Source organism: Vidua chalybeata, chromosome 2 (genome assembly GCF_026979565.1).
Source record: "Vidua chalybeata isolate OUT-0048 chromosome 2, bVidCha1 merged haplotype, whole genome shotgun sequence".
NCBI lineage: Eukaryota > Metazoa > Chordata > Aves > Passeriformes > Viduidae > Vidua > Vidua chalybeata.
In genome coordinates, this window is record NC_071531.1 from 29620911 (window position 1) to 29641410 (window position 20500).

Here is a 20500-nt window from a genome sequence, read left to right on the forward strand (position 1 = left end):
AGTATTTTGATTTCTCTGTAGTACCTTTTAAAGATCATAAGTAAGCTTAATATCATTTCTCTTGCAATAAAAAAGTAATATAAAACTGTAATAAGTAAAGCAATATAAAAAGTGCAATGTATCTGTGAAAAGCTACTGACATTTACACTTGCACTATTTCAAGGTTAACTTGTGAAAATATACACTCGCAGTTCTACAGTAATCAAGAAATAGCAGACCTGCCAGTTCCTAGATCTGGAGATGAGATACTTAGCTGAGAACAAAACATAAGATCATTGTACCTCAAAGGGACCACTTTGGAAAATGACAGCAAAATGGACTACAAACAATTTCAAACCTTGAAGAAATCCAACTACTGATGCGTTCTGCTGAATGCACAAAGGGCTTGCCAGTGTTTGGGTGCTGTATTAGGCTGTAAGCAGCACGTTTAAGTCAAAACGTTCTCTCTTGAACAAAATTAGATACGATGCCTTTCCAAGATGGATGGATCTGCCACTCAAATCATACTCAGATGAAGTAGGCTGAAACTTTTAAGTGTAGTGAAGTGAGAATTTTAATCTCTTAACAGATGAAGACATTGAAATGTGTTCCTAACACGTCTAAATGATAGCACTTAGACAAAACCTTTGGAGGTTTTGGTGTTTGGGTTTTGGCATTATTTTGAAGGGACAGAAAGAAGAATCTAAAGGAGAAGCTGAGAGGATGTCTCCAGTCTTATCCAATGTCTCTTTTAGAAGCTGATCCCTACCAGCTTCTGCAGGCAGTGTTGTTCCACCAGTCTCAGACAAGTATGAAGGGAAAAATATCAAGGTGCCACAAATGAATTTTCATAGTTACCAGCTTTCTCTCTTGAAACTTCCTGCCACATCACATCTTAAAAACATGTAACAAGGAGATGATTCCACCAATCAACTAAGACCGTACATTAAAAATGTGTCATATTTCTACTGCAAAAGGATTATTACTTTCTATCCATTAGTAGGAGTTTGCCTGAAATAATCATCAAAGCAGCAGTATAGCAGTGACATAGAAGGTCCTTCCAGGAAAAGTCTCCCTACTTTAGGAAAACCATGGCATAAGTTCCAAATGCTAGAATTAATCAAACTGCTTTTTAACTGTAGATGGATGCAATTTTGGATTTCCTTGAGGCCTTTTTATGGTAGGCTTATATGTTAAAATCTAATGAATCTGAGAATGGATACAGTCATCGTTAAAACTTTCCAAGGCAAGATTCACAGCCTCTTACTGTAAAATAGCAATGAAGCCTTCTTTACCTGAGATGTGAACCTCTTTAGATTATGGATTGAAGCAGTTTATTTTCACATGCTCATCCAAACAAGTAAAAAAAAAAAAAAAAAAAAAAAAAATTGTCCCATACAGAGTTGTCAAGCTATTGCAAGAACCAGATTTTCAGCATCACAATTAGAAGTATTTACATGCGCAGCATCTATGTTACTCACCCAAAAGGGACACACTTTAGTTTTTTATCTCTGACCATGACAGCTGCCAAAAAATATTTACTGCCTCTGCAAGCTTCAGATTTTTGAGCATCTCCCAATCTACTGCCATGGCACAAAACTCCCACAAGAAGCTATCCTGTGTGCCAGCAGACACTGAGAGATATGAACTCATCCCAGATCTGACAGGAAATAAATTGGGTGCACTTTTCTGATGGCCACATCCTCACAAGAATTTCATGGCCACATCTTCACAAGAATGATGTTTCCTAGGGTGAGATTAGAACTTAGAAAATGAGCCTGCTTAATAGCACCTTATTTCAAATCCAAAAAGAATTTCTAGGCCTCTGCATTTGTGTGAGAAATGCATTTGTGTGAGAAATGTCAGCACAGACAACAGTTCCCGAAGTAGTGAAGGTGGCTATTACAAAATTCATTAGTCAAGCCTCAGAGTTACCACAGTCAACCTGAAACCAAGTTACGTTGTGAATGTGAAAGTATAGCATTTGCTGATACACATTTTACAAACAAATGGCAAATTTAGAAACAAGATTTAGATTTTGCCTGCTCAAAACCTCTTAGAATCATGGAATCATTTAGGCAGACAAAGACCCTTAAGGTGATTGAGTCCTACAATAAACCTAACACTGCCAAGTCCACCATTAAACCATGTCTGTAATCATCACATCTATACTTCTGATGCCGAGCAAATGTCCCAGCTGCAGTTTGCTAGGAGAGTTTCTTCAGCACTTATGTTTTCTGCAATTTGCAAGGGAATTTCTAAGACAATGCTGCATGTAAACATTCAGCATCCAGGGTATGTCTTGGTCCTGGATTTGGAAGAGTGACCACAATGTAAAACGCAGCAATCCGCATAAAATCAAACACAGTATTTCCATTTTCTGGTCCCCAGTCTCTTGCAGATTCCCTCCAATCTCACTGCAGATTTTGCAGGCTATTATTAAATCTACAGAGTATCAAAACTTCCACAGACAGGAGTGAAACATTTTGCAGCTTCACCCCTTTGTGAAAATACTCCTTTGCGTGCAGCCTGAAGCTGTTTGACTGAAAGCTGGAGTGTCTGCCCACCTTGGGACAGTTTGCACCAGGATGTGTGCACAGTTACCCACTGCAGTGCAGAAATGCAATCCCACTACCACACAGCTGTGTCTTTGCTAGAAGTAGCAATAGCTGCATCCACTAAAAGAATCTCCAGTGTGTTGCTTCAACCCATTACTTTGCAAAACAAACACTGCTTTTTGGCAAAAGAAGTATGATAGCCAGTTAAGGAAGGAAGGAAGGAAAGAAGAAAGAAGGAAGAGCAGATAGCAGGGGAAAAAGGAGCTGATAAAAGCAGAAGGGAACAGAAACATTAACACTTCTTCAAGTAAGGCTGAATTTACAGCAGCTGCAAAAATACAGGCCTCTCAAACTTCTCAGAAGTTAATGAGTCCTGCAGGGCCTCAAGGCATTGTTGGCAGAGGGAAGAAAGCTGCAATTCCTGCTGCAGATGCAGCCAGGTGTGAGAAGACCCTGCACAAGAGGTCTCACCCAACCGTGGGATCTGCTGATAAGAGTTTCCCCCAAGGTGCAACACCAGGTGCAGAGACTCACCAGCCTACCCGGACCCTCTGACCTCCAGCTGTGGGGCACAGCTGTGGGCAGCATCCAACCCCAGCCTCGCTGGCATGCAGTCACTGGCATATCTACTCCTTCTTCCAGAGGTCTCCAGAGAGTTCTTGTATATTTGGCCTCGTCATGCAAGCATCTCGCAGATGCTAGGAAATCACGTTTTCTTTCCCCAGAGTTGTTATCACAAAGGAATAGGAAGAAGATGTAAGAGCCCTTTTAGCCATCTCAGTTACAGGAATGGGAACACCATGGGTTTTTTTTTTTTGTTTCATGACTAGAAACAAAACTGAAGCTAAAAGGGTTGGTTCTATTTACAGAAGAGGGGCAAAAAGAGGATAACGTTTTCATTTTGTTCACTGCTGCAGTGAATCTGAGCTGCAAACTGATCCCAGGGGAACAATATATTGGACTGATTTCAGTTAAGAACCCAAATTGTGAGACATTGTCTGTGGCAGTGTGATCAATGACAGCTGAATAAAGCCCTGTTTCATTCCTAGACACATGTGCACGTGCCACAAGAAGACAAGGGATCTGCTCCTTTTGCCCACATGCTGCGGCATGAGGGGTTATGCCCACCTCCCACAGCATCAGTGATGCAATTAACTGCTATTTAAAAGCTCCCAAATGGAATTAGTGGGAAAATCTCTTTTGTACTGTCTTCAGAAAATAAAGACCAAGGCATGCACCTTTAGGAAGAAGACATATGTTTAAAAGCAGTGAATAAATGTTCTTCCAAAGACAAGCATGAAAAATAGATAACCAGAGACCAGGGACCCATTGTAGGTACTGATTTTACAGCATAGTACTATAACCCTTTTTCCTCATTTTCAGCCTAAACCTCTTTTTGTTCTACTTGTTTTTTTCCCTACAAATCAACCAGCTTGTATCTCTTCTCTAATTAAGTTATCTGCCATATGCTCCCTTTTCCCTCAGTGAGCTGGAGACACAGACAGCTGAACCCCAAGACACCCACCACTTGTGTTTAGTGCACCTGAGGAAGGGCTTGGCAGAGTCTTTGAGTTGTTGATGCTTTTCCCCTTCTACCCCAAGTCTCGGTTACTGTAACAAAAATCAACACTCTGAGGCACCTGCCCAAAATATGGGTGACTGGCAGTTGTTTGTCCACAAGTCTGCAGTTGAGATCTGTAGGTGCCATGGCCTGGCAACAATGAGGGGCTTCTCCCCTGGGGCACACAGGGCAGCTCAGGAGTGACAACTTTGGCCAGATGGATGGAATTTCACTTCAGTACTTCATATAAAAATCACAACAAGCTATGCCTTTTCCATCCTAGTCTTTTCTTTTTAATCAGAAAATTAATTTGCTATTTAACTGATACTTCTCAGGGGAAAAAAATGCTAATCCTGTGAAATAGATACTCTGGTCTAGAAGGCAAGAGGAGGTCAGCTTGACCAAGACAGAATATATTGTTGGATACACCCTGCAATATTTAATCAATGGCATAAAATTTTAAAAGCACTTTCATCCAGCATGTGGGGTTTTATACATATACCCAACCCCTCAAAAAATGTAAATATAACCTGATACAACACATTTCTCTTGGAGACAAACTTTGTGAGTTGGGCTGTGAGAGAAACTGTCCATTCAAAATGTACAGTATAGGGATAATGAATTCAGCAGCATGAAAATACCTTCAGAATTCAAATTACAGTTAGCATAATGATATTTTAGTGGTTATTACAGAAAGCAAAATATTACAGTTATTAGAAATTAATAAAATATTTTTTTGGCCAAATACTACAATGTCTTCCTTTGAATTTTCTGAAACAAATGCTTTTTAAATTCTCTTCTGTAAAGCAAAAAATAAATCTAACCTTTTGTTATTTATTTCAAGTTAGGATAATAATAAAAAAATGCTTCTAACTTTACCTCAACAGGAGTGTAGAGAAGTCCATTAGTATTTTTGAACCATACTAAATTGATGTAATTTCTAAGAAGATAAGTACTTCAGATGCTATCAAGGCATACATAAGACTTCCAGCTAATTAATGACGATAAAGGAAGTTTTTGAATACTCTTATGAGGACCATCTGTTGTAGAATATGGCTCTTCAAGATTAGTCTACAAATGCTGAGCAGTAGAAAGAGGTGTCTGGATTAAGTAGGAACATTAGACCCTGGTATATTCCAAATTTTCATCATTTTTTAAAAATCCCTTTTATAAAAACATATGCAGCAGTTGACGAGCCCTGCACTGAGGAGTTTAGTGTCATGGCAATCATGCAAAAAAAACCCTGATGGGATGTGGGTACCTAAATCCAAGCATGCAGTTCTCTTCCAGAAGTCCAAGGTATTGGAGACAACCCCACCTCCCTGGGAACCCCAACATTTCTGCTGCAGCAGCTGGAAGTCAGCCAGAATACCAAATGACACGAAGGCTTTAGGAACTCAAAAGTAATTCTACAGCAAATATTCCTACCTTGGGTCAACCATAGAGAGATGGTGCTAGGAGCAAACCTGGAATTCATTTCTTTGCTCTTTTATGCAGGTTGCCATGTAATACAGGCAAAGTTGACCTCTATCCACATTTTGGGTTGTCACTTCTAACACCTGAATTTGTACATTGGTACCGGTAAGGAGCTCCTCCCCAGCTGCAAAGTGTGCAGTGCCTGAAGACGAAGAGAAGGTGTCCCACTACCTTCCTGGCTCATTGTTTGTAACACCGCTATCTCAGGTCTCTGATCTCATGAGCAGAACTACTGATCCTTCCCACACCACACCTGCTCACAGAGCACATACCCACCTGACATGTTTTACAAGGGCCCTTTTAAAGCAAGGTGACACCAATGAGCATTGGTCTCAACTGAGACCAAATCAGCTCATTTTTAGGAGCGGATTTCCAGGTTCAGCCATCTCAGCACTGCAGACTGAATCAAGAACAATGCTGGCCACTCTAAGCTGTGATGTCCTTGCTCTGAACTGGAGCCCTGGATTGTAGATTTACCAAATCCCTTATCTTAAACACGTCAAGAACTCTGTCGGAACCTGATTGCTGGCTTCCATGATTGGCAGTGGGCATGAGTTTATGCACCTCACTGAACATGAGTTTAAATGATGCCATTGAACAGCTGTGAGACATGAAATAAATCACTTCATAAAAATCCCTGGTGTTCTCGCTAGTGTAAAACTGAGATCTGTCCCACTGGCACGTTTTGAAAAGCACTAGAAAAATTTTTTTATCTGAATGGCAAATAATAGATGAATTCATGCTTAACTTGCATTTTTCCATTTTAGAAAAATTAGTTTAAAAAAACCTATCATAGCAGCATAGTAATGATAATTGCAGCTTAATTACCCATAACTGATTATTTATGCCCTGAAATAATTTATTCTCCTTTTATACTTGTCTCTGATATCCATTAGAGTCATTACAACTGTGAATCTATAATTACATATTTTGCATTTTAACATTCTATGCCAGTATGTGCTCTCTTCTTATCTTTCAGCTAATTTCATTACCAAAACACCAAGAAAATTTCCATATGAATTTTCCAGAAGGTTTTGGGGTAGGTCTAGCAGTTACTGAAGCCTAGAGAGACTGTTCTTAGGACAGAGCTTTTGTATGTGCTCACCAGTCTGACTTTGCCAACTGTTCTGTGTAGGCTGCACTGTGGTGGGATCATCATGGCAGGAAATCTGCCTTCAGGTTTGGGATTACACTTTGGCATTAGGCAGACGTTAGGACCAACTAAGTGCTTGGGAGAAGAGAGTTTAGATTGTGTCTGTGTTATGTTTGAAGATAAAGATGAGAAAGCTCTCGACTTGATAAAGATGAGAAGGCTTTTCTAGGAGGACCCAGGTTCACTTCTGCCTGGTGGCACCACCAGTAGGAGACACAGGATTGCCAAAAGCAACCTTACTTTCCTTGTTGCAAGTAAGCATGCTCTATGCCAGGCTACGTGCACACGTAGCCTTTAGCGGTGATAGAAAATTTGGTAAAATCATTGCAATAAAGCAGAATTTGGACTCTTTGTTCTCTCACAGATCTCTCACCTTGCTAAATGCCTTCCTGTCTCAATTGCCAAAAGGTTAGTCAGCATCTGGCCCAGAAATGTGACTGTGCGGGCCACACTCTATTTCCTTCACCAAACACCAGGGAGACACCCATACCCAAAGGGGCCAAAATGTGGTTTAATGGTTGCCTTGAAGAATCTTAAACTAAAAACCTGTTTTCTAACTATCCCTCTGATTCACTAAAAGCTGCCAAACACATCATTTACTCTGTCTTTCAGCTTTGCCTGTTTGTAAGACTAGAGGCTTGCTAACTATACTGACAAATAGTCTGAGAAATAGTCTGTAACCTCCCTGTGTCAAGAGCCAGTGCAAGCAGTATTTACAATCCCTTCACTCCCAACAGCTGTTTCAGAGACAGAAATGCATTTTTTTTCCATGGGCAACATGGTCTGGGCAAGACTGCTTGGGAGATGCAAATATTAAAATAAAATGGAAGTATGGTAGTGCCTTTTAATGGACAAATTAAGCTGAATGACAAACACAAGATTGTGCAATATAAATTTCACACAGAAGGCAAGTAAAATCTGAGCTGCATGCAGCAAATGGAACAAATTAATCTTATTTCCCCATGCCACATTTTTACGCCACAGAATCAAAAGAGCCAGAGAACGAAACATTAAAGTGAATTTCCTACTAGAATTTAACAAAGAAAATACCCTGTCATTTCCTCAGTGGGAAAGGGCATATTTTGATTGAGTCAGGGATTTATTTTCTTAAACAAAAAAACACCTTTCTCCCTCCTCCTCTCCCAAGTTTATTATTGTTTAGATCAAGACTGGGATAAGACAGTGAGATAAGGAGAGTAAGATTATCAGCAGAGTTTTTACCGTTTAGGAGCATATGCTGCTTGGAGCCACACGATTCATGGATCATGAAAAATTAAGTGACTACAATTATTCATCTTTAATTCCTGCAACCAGTAACCTTCACAGCAGTCCAAGTGGCTATAGTGGCTGTGCTAGTTTTGGCCTGTCCTTGCCTTTTCACACCTCCCCAAGCGGCACCAACACAGCAGTGTGTTAAAAAAAAAAGTCAAAAAAAGATAGTTACCATCTTTCCTGGTTTTAATGGGTTGGAAATAGGCCAAAAGCCAGGTGCTGAAGCTCAGCAGTGTATTTGTACATACTGAAAGACAGCTACAACTGAACATTATTACAGCTGCTGAGCGCACACAGCTCTTTGAACCTGCATCTCTTTACACACCCCGATATATTCCAGCAGGCAAAGGACACGCCTCATATGCAGCTGGAATCCCAGCCATAAAGAATATTCCTCATGGGCAAAAGAAGTCTTCTCACAGTTAAGTTCCCAGCATTGTTTCCCTGCTGGACTGGTTGGGATTCCCTGGCAAAGTAACAGCCAGCAGCAAGTGACCCAGGCTGGCCGTGACAACTACTCATTGAATACCGCTTAGGCAAAGTGGCACAGTTCAGTGCTAGTATTTCTTTAGTGCTTTTAGAAGAGAGAAACAGCTTTGGGCTGAGATGCTGGAGCTCAAGGCACTGGACCCTAAGGTGGAAATGCAGTCCCATTACTACTACTGTATTTGTTGCCATGGAGCATTTTGAGACCGTGGAGTCCTGTGTTGAAGGCACAGTGCCGAGTCCCCTCACTCCCATCAGCTCCTTTCTTGCATTTAAAGTTTCTGCAACTTCAGTCTCTTTTCAGCAGTATTACAGTCCTCATCCCACACCACAACACGAATAAAAGCAGAAGAATTAACAAGGTCTCTGCAAAAAAGGTAGCAGCCCACAAAACAGGACTTTCCCACCTTCGTATACAGTTCTATACAATCCTATTGCTCTAGCACATGACTTTTAGCAGAGCAACCCGCTGAAAATGGCTGGGTCCTGTTACCTTTTCAAATTTAGATTTTTGTTGCTTCACTCTCCTGAGCAAGCGTTCTGCACTTTACTAATATTTAATCTGGAATTTTAAAAGCTTTGTAAATCTTTTTTTCAATTTTGACATTTCATCATTTCTTTCTCAGGTTTGACTAATTCAGTTGCTAATTTTAAAGATGCTCATGTTCCTTTGCTGCACTGTTTGTTCTCTTCTGCCCCATGGACATCCCTCCTTCCCTCCCTGCAAAGTAAAAATTTGTGTCTCTCTCACCACTGCTACCTACACAAGTCCTCCAGAGGAATGAAGATCTGCTACATGGTTTCCAATGCTCTTATGTTTTTAAATTTCTTTCTTACTGTAAGTCACCATAATTGTGCCTTTGTTCAAAGAAGCACAGAAGTTTTCCCTGTTCTCCATTGCTTCTGCCAGCACCTGCTCCAAAACTCACATCTGGGATTGCTGCTTTCAGCTACTTACTGCACACCGGGACAAGCATCAGCTCACATATGTCTTCACAATCAGTTAACAGTGCTCACCCAACTGCACCTAAGTATGTTCAACAATGGGTCAAGGATGATTAAGGAAAACCAGCAGCTATGAAGCAGCAACTGGAGGGGAGCCAGCAGGAACCTGACCAGCAGTTGGTGAGTTTTTTAAGCTCAGTCAGTATCTATCCTTGCAGAAGTGGAAAAGCTGTGAGGCTTATGCATTTCAGATACCTTTGTCTATAGGAAGCAAATGAAACCCAGAAACATTTTTCAACTTGCAGCACATCCCATGCCTTCTGCAGATGAAAGGAAAGGCAGAAGTCTGGGACCACAGACTTCCTCCTCTGCTCACAGAGACCAGCCTAGTCGGAAGGAAACGTCTACTGCTTATCTCCACTTCAGAAAACAGACACAGCCTCTGGTGGAAAAACATGGGCAAAGCCCAAGGGAAACCCTAGGGGCAAAACCAGCAACTTTGCATCAAACCTCCTCCATATTTGTGGCTTAGGAGAAGCTTGGCTTTTTTGGAACCATGCTTTTATGCCATGCAAGAGTCCAGCTCAGGACTGCTGTTCATTGCACTCTTGACGATAAAGCAATGCCAGCTTACAAAAACCACATGCCTGAAGGCAGCGTGGCAGGAGGGCACGTTCACAATGCACCCAAGCTCTCCTTGTGCAACTTCTTTCTGGGCCCACACTCACATTTCTACGATTTTCACTCTCTCTGTAAAAGCAAAAATTGCAATTTTCAAAAGAGCAACCACACCAGGAGATTGGGAAAAAAAAAAAATACCCACACCAAAAAAACCAACAGAAAAAGCCCTCAAAAGCCCACATTTATTGTCAAAGTCTCTAAAATTATGAGATTTGACAATAAGTCTTTTGTTTTATGGTAACATGCAACTAGGCAACATGCAGTTTGATTTCTGCAGCCAGTAGATATTCAAAGTACTTTTCACATACAATAGGTGTCAATTTGACTTTATTTAAGGAAAAACGGGGAAAAAACAGTAATTTCCATAATACACAGAAGACAAGTTAGATAGCACTGCAAAAAAAAGGCTGAGTGTTTTACTTGCCACCAGTCTGCTTTGCAGCTCTACGATTAGTAATTTTAATGCAGTTTGTCATTTTGTATTATTGTTTAGCATTTTTATAATCAGCAGAGTTTGGGGTTATAAATCACAAAAAGTGAACTACTACTACTATGAAAAACTAAAAAACCCACAAAAATCACTTTCAAATAAACCATAAATATGTGATGCACATTAGTGTAACAAAACCATTTTTGTAAACATTTTCTCCAACATAACATGTGCATAAGATAAAAAATAAAAACACTGCAGTCATACAAGTTAGGGTTACTTTGACTTAAAGATACAGAAAATTATTACTTATTAAAGCTTAAAACTAAACCTAGGAGCTTTTCTTTTCTTCTTTGCAAACAAAAGCACTGTTTGAAGAGTTCGATGTTGGTATGTGAAGTGGTTTTGTAATACTGTTTTTACCTTGCCATGTTGGCACTTCTGTGGAGGCAGAAGCTGCCAGATGGGCAGACCCACTGAAGGAAGGAGATTTCCTCCCTCCCCCGGAGCCTCAAAACTTCAACAGCACATATCCATGACCTGGGCATCCCTATAGCACTGGAGCATCTTCCTCTAGGTGAATAGCATCAGCTTTCAAGGACTAGATTAATTTTGACCACATAGCACTGGAAGATTTAAATCACGCAGACTGACATTCGATCGAATCAGCTTCGGCAAACTACACTACAGGGCAGCTCTGTGATTACACCCATGTCCACCATCACGTTGTATTTCCGAGTCCCCTTTAGTTCATTATAGTACAAAAGGTTGATCATTCTTCTGGCTGACCACACCGGGCCTGAAAAGAACACATCCTTCACCTTCAACACTATCCAAAAGTCATACAATTAAAAAAAAATAGTTCTAGGTATTCCTCCGCCAGCAAATGTAAGGCTTTCTTGAGTTTTGATTTTTTTTTGGGGGGGTAGGGGAGTGGGGGTTGCTGTGTGCACACGCGTGCGCTGGAGGTACGCATTTACCGCTCGCTTTTCAACCATTACGATGTTTGAAGGAGAGTCTTCAGCAGCAGCGCTGATCGGGGTTGAAGGATTTACAGCAGTCAGATTTGACACCAAAAGAAGGGTCTGTTGAGTCTGAGCTTTGCACACTTGGTGCTCTTGGCTCTTAATTGATTGTGTGACCAGTCGCTCGAGCCATCAGCTTGACTGAATTGAAGAATACGTGTTTAAAAAGCCCTACCTGTCATGCCATGAAGGAAAGTTAACCACAGCAGAAGACAAAGCCCATGAAACACTGAGAGCCTGTTCACTGAATGAACAGCTTAAGGCAGCTGTCAGCAAAGTACCCCACCAAAGGAATTAAGGGGAAAAAAAAAAGAAAACAAAAAGGAAAATGGCTGAATTGTGACACTGTGCATTATTACAACACCAACAGATTATTATACACTCAAGATTTCTCAAGTAATGAACATGTAGCCACTAAACAAATTATTACTCTCAAGACATTTATTAAAAATGTCAGAACTTATTCATAAAATAAAACTGACTTAAAAAAAACAAAACAAAACAAAAAAAAAAAAAAAAAAAAAAAAAAGAAAAAAAAAGAAAAAAAAAGAAAAAAGAAAGGAAAAAAGCCAGAGCTGGGATCTTACATCTAAACACAGGTATACGCTGTTTTTATGAATAAGCAGTATTAACTACATTCTTAAAAGAGTTTTAGTGCATTGCATTCTTAAAAAGAAAAACATCACCGCCCCAAAATGTTTCCTACAACATTTAACAATTTATAGAACTAGCCTAGTTACTTTTACCTGCCTGTTACTAAGCCCATGTGTTAGAAGAGTCAAACCTCTGGTTTAGGCTAAATTCATACGTCTATTAAGGATGAAACTGGTTTTAAAAATGCTTGCTTTACCAAATTTTGTAAGCAGATTACATTAATCAGTGTCTCACTGCCATACCGCTACGACTATTGCCCCAACGGACTACTCTCCTCCTGCTGAAACTTGCTATGCAATAACAGTCAAAAACCTTTCAATCTGGTAGTTTTGGTATTAAGATTAAATTAGACATTAATGGATTTTCTTCTAAAAACGTATAAACTAAACCACCTCTTTTATTTTATGCATTAAAAACAATGAGGTAGGCACAAAAAATAAACATATGTAGTTTGGATTTTATTTATCTTTTTTTCTTTTTTTTATCTTTTTTTTTAGTTCTGCGAGTGCAGACTGTGGTAAAACTGTTGTTGCACTTCTAGGTTTAAACAAAAATTAAACCTTTAACTGAGGCAGTGCTAATACTGTGACATAACCAAGTTCTGGCCTAACACAGAATCATTATAGAAAATGAAATTTTTTTCCTTTTTTTTTTTTTTTTTAAATCACCTGCACATGTTTCAGGCAACACCTGGTACACAGAAAATGACTAAAGTTATTGGCCAGGCCAAAATAAAACTGCAGAAACAAAAATCCCTAAGAATTCCACCCCAAGCCCCTTCCCACCCTCCCTGTCCCCAAAAAGCAGTTATCCTAGTCACTGTGTCTTTCACATTTTATAAATATTAACTTCTTAAAACCTGCACCTTCCTCTTTGTCCACATATTGTCACATTACAAAAAAGAAATGTCAATTAAATACATTGTTAACATTACTAGACTAGATCTGCCCTCTGTTTCAGCCAGTCTGACTCTCTACACCACTTCTCACCTTCTCTTGCCTGCCTCCTGTCCACTCAACAAACAGCATGGTCATGGTAAGCCTGGTTTGTTTTTCTTCCATTTCCCCCCCCTTCCTCTGTTTTAACACTAACAAACAGAGTCCTTCAAATCCTAGGAATACTGGAGCTGAAGGGAAAAGAAGACCTGTAGCTTTCTAGTATGATCCCAAATCTCAAAGACATTGTAGCACCTGATGGCAATATCTTTACAGCACCAGCTGCGTTGCAGCCTCAGTTGAAAAACATAAAGAAACCTAACACCAGTGATGCCTGCACACACATTTACACAGAGTGCTGCACTCGTGCAGGTCTGTACTCCAGTTGAAAATAATTCCAAGTTATGAAGATCTCAGACTCTGGATGTCAGCAATTCCTCTCCAAATCCCACTGCTTCTACCAGCTCAGAAGTGAAGTCCTGCCAAGGGTCATGAAATAGACTTGACTGCTTCCACCTGACCGCACGGAGGCAAAGAAAACCTGCAAAGAAAAGAGATTGGCAAATTGAGCAGGTAGGACAGCAGTGGTTCTAATGTGCCTCCACTGTCCCAGTATTTGCAGTGCAATTGCAGTGATGGTCTGGGCTGGTGGGGATGGAGTTGATGCTCCTCATAGCGGCCTGTAGGTGCAGGGCTCTGCACCTGTGTTTAAACAGTGTTGTTAACACATCTGTGTTTTGGCACAGTATCAAGGCTTTCTCTGCAGCTCCCTCGCCCCTAAAAAGCCAGTGAACTGGGATGGGGAAAAAACTGGAAGGGGACAGTGCTGGGACAGCAGACCCAAACTGACCAAATGACGTACAGCATCATGTACACCAGTAAGAGCTCAGGGAAAGTAGGGACACTGTGGTGTCCCTGAGAAGACATCTGCCTTCTCAAGCAAGCATTATGTATGGAAAAAACATCTGGACATCCACCTGCCCATGGGAGACTATGTATTAACTCTAATTTTGTCTGGCTTGCATGTAAAAGCTGTCTTATTAAACTTTGCTGTCTTAATAAACTGTCCTATCTCGATCCATGAGTCTTTTTGCCTTCTGACTATTTTCTTTCCCTTCCATGGGTAAGGGGAGAGAGCTTGAGGCTGGCTGGGTGTTTGGCTGCTGATCAGGGTCAACCCAACCTAAGTACCCAACTGAAGTACCCGCTTATCATCTTGACAAAAAACTTGGTGGGAGGGAATGTACCTTGTCGTTGCGTTCACATAAGAATTTGAGTCTTTGTGCCCTTTTGTGCATGAACACACCATCCAAGTGTCCAGTTTCCACCGACCGTATTTCGATAGCTTTTTCTCCCCAGCCCATGATCTGGTTAGATCGGATGTATGCTTTGGAAAGAAAACAGCACATTAGGAGAGGCAGAGGGCAACAGGAGAAATGGAAAAAGCATGGCATATCCTGACACACTCCAGTTAAAAATTACCTGCATGTGCATTATTGTAGCTACACACATGTTCTAAGTGCTATTTCTGTCCTCAGAACATTCAAGATGCCTAAAAAATACTTTTAATTTCTTTTGGATGTTTTCTATGTTATATACTTCTTCCTTGAGCATTCATAACAAAGGAAACTTTATAACCTTTAATTAAATGGAAGGAACATTGAGTTTTTACACAGGCATTTTCTTCCAAGTCTGGGACAAAGAGACATATTAATTAGGTGTTGACAAGGAGAAAGCAGAAGCCAAGGTTTAAATAGACTAAGCCCATCTACCACAGTGTGTCCCAAGCACCAACTCTGTATGTAATGTGTTATTTTCCCTCCTTGATGGAGTTTGTCAGCAAAAACAAAGAATAAGAGGGAAAGGTAAAACTAGAAAAAAATTACCTAGCCTCTCTTAATAGGAATAATAATTGAAAAACTGATCTCCTTGAGAAAGCCAACTGAAAATCATTCTGTGTATCTCACAAGAGGTTCACATTAAGCCCTCAAAGTAGAAATATTATTATTTGGCATACTGTGTCCCTTTGTGCACAAATAAAACAACAAATCAAACATTTTTCCTTAGAGTGTCCCAGGTAACACAGATTAGGAGCAGCATGAGGAAAAAAAAATCTATTTTTGATAGTAGTAAGAAAATTAAATAAAAAGTAAAGTCACCAGCATTATAAAAATGTATATTCACAAAGCAATTTGATGGACAGTTTCAGGAATGCTGTCAAAAATAAGGGAACTTAATGAAGACTAAGCTGTTGCATGCATACTTTACAGAAGAATAAAAAGGACTTCATAGCCGGCAAAATTTTAAAGTATTTAATTTTACTTTCCTTTTATGTAACATATTCATATTAGTTTTCAGCGAAATTAAATCAAATTATCTACTACAGTATAATATACACCAACAGTGCATACACCATTGAAATGGAAAATTATTCCTTTTTAAATATTCCACTAGTGCTAATTGGGCCCAATAGTTACTAAAAATTGCTAGATGAGATGTTCAGATGGTCTTGGCGGCCTCAATACCATTTACTACTTCACAAGCATTCAAGTCTCCAAAGGCTCTGGAATTTGACAGCTAATATATTCTGCTTGCTTTTAGATCTAGTCAAGAGTTTATCAGCACAGGAAGGAACATGCTGTGCATCTAACTTCTTTAAATTTCCTCCTGCATTGTTGTTCTTGTTGCTCAAACAGCTATCAGCTGTCATCTCCCAATAAGTGCAGCCATCTCACAGCCCATAAGAAGCAATGTGCTTGCCCAACAAAAGGAGGGTGTGCCTACAGCCCATGCTTTGCTCTGCAATGAATTACAAGCAGGAGGGATTCTGGTGTGTACTTGCATACTACACTCACTGTTCTCACTCTCAACGTTATTTTGAGCTGGAGAGATGAAGGAGAATGGTGCTAGGAGAGATGAGGAATCTGAAGGTGAATCAAATGAGGTACACCTTTTGTTATCTACATAGACTTACCCATAGTATTTTACTCATCTGCCACTTTATATGCCTTTATACTGAAAGGATTCCATAACTTTGTGGCTGTCTAGCAAAAATTCTGCAGCAGCCTACAGAGGTCATGGTGGGTTTCTCAGTTGTGAACTCAACTTGATTGTTTGGGTTTTATTCACAAAAACTTCAGCACAAAGCAGATCCATATGATTACTCTTCACTTTGCACAGCTGTTTTCCAGAAATAATACAGCACTGACTTCAGATGCAGAAGCAGCACACTTAATGTTCCCTCCTTCTGCCCACGTGCACACAGACTCACGCTCCCTAAGAGCACATGGCTCACCAGAGGCACTTACCAACTGAAGTTGGCATTTCCCCCCACTGCAGAACCACATCCTTGGTTATCCTTCCATATGTGTTGACATAAACTCCTTCATCCTCATAGCAGACCAGCAGCTCCATCCCATCCGTGTTTGGGAGGATGATGATTGCATGAGGCTGGATACTACTCTGGATCTACAGTGACAGAAGAGGAAGCATTTTTAATGCTGCAGGGCCTGTGCTAGAAGAAAAGGACAGGGGATTTTGGTTTTGGCTGACACATCAGGGATTCAGAGAATCATAGGATGGTTTGGGATGGAAGGGACCCTAAAGATCATCGAGTCCCAAATTCACTCACTTTACAGGTGCTATATCTGCTGCCCTCAAGCTAGACACCACAGTGACCAAGACCTGTAAACCCTTGGAGCAGAAGTCCTCTCATCTTAAGGCAGATGTCTAAACGAGGAAAGATTAATTTCTATGTAGGGGTCCCCATTTCTTTCCATGTGCAGAAAGGGAGCCTGGGGCAAGCAGAGCAGATGCAGAACTCAGATCTCTGCACTGCATTGAATAATGCTTGGGGTGGCCCATCTGACACCTCTGTGTACAATGAACAACAAGAAACCTTGGTAGCTAAGGTCACCTGGTCTTTGCCAACCCTTTCTTGGGTTGGCAAGAAACCAGCCCTTGGGCTGTTGTGTCATTTGTGCTGTTGGAGATTTGCAGGGTACTTGGCCATTTAGCTGCCACCCCTGAAACAGGCACATTCGTCCTCATCAGATCTGAGTGGGCAACTCCAAACCATAGAGACATACTAACTATGAGGTGAGGACTGACTGTGAGACACAAACTCCACAGCACATGTGGCCGTATCTGCTCAGACCCCTGCACCCAATCAGGGGTGCACTGCAAACATCTGGCAGTGATCCACAAGGACAGCCTAACACATTGGTCATTTGGGGAAAGGAAGGGGTTGGAGGTGGGGGGGTGATCCACCAGAAAGAAAGAGAAAAATCCAGACACAACAGCAGCTCTTACATGTGTTGGTAGATAAATATCATAGACCGATCCTGAATCCACATCAACAGCATGGAAGCCAGCACAGGAGCCATAGATCACTTTTAGTCTCTGACCCTCTTCTACGGTTAGATCCACCAGCAATGGCTTATGTACCAATTCTCCAAATGACTGTGAGACAACCATCAGTGAGATTTACTTTACTGCTTAGAACAACAATGGGGTTTACAAAAACATGTTCACATGCACACATTGTGGGTTTATTCCTCCACATTCCTCTGGTCTCTAGACACCAGACCCATTAGGCTGACACATCTCTCATGGACACATTACTCTGCAAACTGCTGCATTCCAATCACCTAAGCTATTTTCTGTAGGGTTTACTTGGTCCATTTGCTTTTTTATTAAGAATTGTTTCCCCCAAAGTTCAGGGCAATTTGGCACTCCTGTAGTACTTCAATCTGCACAACCCACAATAACTGTCTGTAAAACCAGCCTGGCAATTATACCAAGCCAGCTAATTTCATTCTAGCAATATTCAGAAACAGCCCCATAGCATTGCTGAATATCACTTCATGACTTGCTCTGCTCAGACAAAGAAGCTTAGTCCACTTCTCTCTGTCCCATGTTTTCTTAATAGAGAGAGCAAACAAAAACTTGTGATGTTGTGTCATTATTAGCTTATGCTCAGTTACAATTTAGACCTTTATATGTATTGACTCTTAGAATTTAAAAAAGCCCTCTTAAATTAAAATATAACACAAAGTTTGTGGAGATTTATCAAAGAGCTTGGGATATAGCCATGACACAATGTCAGAACGTTTTTGTAAAAGGGATAACTGCAAGTGATTATGAGAAAATCCTACCTATGGCTGAAATATACTGTTACCTTAAAGGCCATAAATTTATGGTATGGCTTTGGTGCCCATGCATAGACTTCCACAGAACTCTTCAATGCAATTACCAAGAACTTGATTCTTTCATATTTTACTGAAATTAAAGAAAACAAAAAAGAATTAAGCAAAATGCCAAAGTCATTGCAGTTACATCAAGAAAGAAGACAAGTTATGTAAGTATGAAGAAATACTGTAATTTTGAGAGTTTAGTAGCATTGCATTTTAGGATTGCTACTTCTGTGTAGAGTTAAGCTCTTTGATATATTTATGCTACAGAAGTCATTACTCTGACTAGCAACAGACCATGTTATCTTTAGAATTAAGTAGTCAGAACTTATTTCCACTATTTTTTTAGTCATCAAGACAAGAAAAGCTATTTTCAGGGACATTCCAATAAAAGAAGGCCATGACTGTGGAAGAGTCCATTACTGGCAGTCCCAGTCACAACAGTGCTAGTTTGAGCTGATGGAAAAATTACCCAGAGGAAAGGAGGAAGAAATGAAAATTACAACATAACTCAATTTCTAAAGCAAAATAAAAGCTTAATACTGGAGCACTTTCCTTTGTCCCTAAATCCTGAGATAACTCATTTGAGAAAAAGAAAAAAAAAATCACATAATTTATCAGAAATAAAGTGTCATTATAGTAGTGATCCATGCTACTACTTGCTCTTTGAACTCTGCAGGAAAGCAAGACTGAACTCTAAGTGTTAAGGGACTTCACACTTCTTCAACAGACCAAAAAAAGTGTCTCAACCTCCACAGCTGTACTGACTAAAAACAGAGCTTTTGTTCGGTCTTGTCTAGCTTACAAGACTTCCTGGAATTTTTTCACGGGGACGAGGGGGGTGTTGAACAAAACCACCTCATCTGTGAAAGGGGACATTTGATAATTCTTATTATTTGCTCTGGGTGCTATCTGGGAATTCACCCAAATCTTAAGTTTCAAAAGAGCAATTTCTCATTTAGAGGAGCCAAAAGTCGCCTGAAGCAACTGAGATCCATAAATACCACATCACCCTGACATCGGAGGCCCCTGTTGCATCAAAGAGACAAGGAAGTGATCAGTGCCAGCTGCCTCGGTGACAGCGCCCAGACTGAAGCCCAGCTACTGGCAGAGCTCTCCTTCTTGGGAACTGAAGCGCAGCTGTCAAAGAGGCTGTGGACTACCTGAAAAAATCTACTGTGTTTCTGTGGTTTAGGGGGAAGTTCAGTGCCAGGCTGCAGCCCAGGCTAACAAACCCCTCTTCATCAGGAAGAGAATGCTCTTTGTTTCAGATGCTTCCCTGCTGGAAAGCCTCCTTTCAATAGCTGCTGATGTATTGTTAACAGGCCACTTCATTATGCTGCTGACACCCTGGGGTACGATACCAGAGAAGTGCATTATTAATTGTTTTCGGGGTCAAGCTCCTGGTTCAGCAGTCACTTACTGCCATTGTTATTGATTACGCCCCATTAGCAGGTTTTTCCAAGAGCACACGCATGACAGGAGGAGACTGGGAACAGTCTGATTGCTGCTGCTCCACACTGACTGACACAGCTGGAAAGGAACTGAGCTGGCTCGTGGGAGAAAATCAAATCAGAGCAACATCCAGTGCCCATTAGGATGCATCATGAAACTGAAGCAGCAGAAAGAGCTCTTGGTTCTTATTCCCACCTGCACGGCAGCAGGCACACTGAATATACTCAGCTGGCTGTGAATGCTACGTGTCTTTCACCAGTTTCTGGTGGAAGTTTCTATACCCAAATCCATTTAAATTACTTAAAACCACTCAAAGGGCACCTGCCTGGTGAAAACACATTTGATTCTGTAACTGTACTGCAGCAGATCTGAGATGGCATTAGGAAATTTCATGAGATAAGAGGAATCAGTGAATCATCCTGAAGTTACAGACACGCTTCTGTTCCCAGATTCTTCCCCAGACCTCGTCTGCTACCTGAGCTTTCTTTCTCCTCCCACTTTTTTTTTCCTTCCAGTCTCTAAAATCTACATTAAAGAGAGACATTTTCAATCTATTCCAGCACGTAAATTCATCATGGTAAAAAATATGGGAAACTTGTTAGTAAAGGAAACAGTTGTTGGGGACGAGAATCCCTCTATTATCTAAAGAGGGGGTGAAATGTTACCAGCCCTCACTGCCCATATCAGCACCTTTCTGG

General features: G+C 40.7%; 1 protein-coding gene across 10 annotated transcripts in view; it reads right to left on the reverse strand.

Annotated features, from left to right (window-relative positions):
* Positions 1-10421: 10421 nt before the first annotated feature.
* Positions 10422-20500, reverse strand: part of MAP4K4 (mitogen-activated protein kinase kinase kinase kinase 4) — a 165613-nt gene continuing 155534 nt past the window's right edge. For all 10 annotated transcript variants that reach the window (XM_053933302.1, XM_053933296.1, XM_053933289.1 and 7 more), the window contains 5 exons: positions 18335-18435; positions 17467-17616; positions 16464-16623; positions 14403-14542; positions 10422-13696 (listed from right to left, as the gene is read on the reverse strand). In XM_053933302.1, the coding sequence (XP_053789277.1) occupies positions 13613-13696; positions 14403-14542; positions 16464-16623; positions 17467-17616; positions 18335-18435 (635 nt within the window). In that variant the 3' untranslated portion in view covers positions 10422-13612. The remainder of the gene's footprint in view (positions 13697-14402; positions 14543-16463; positions 16624-17466; positions 17617-18334; positions 18436-20500) is intronic.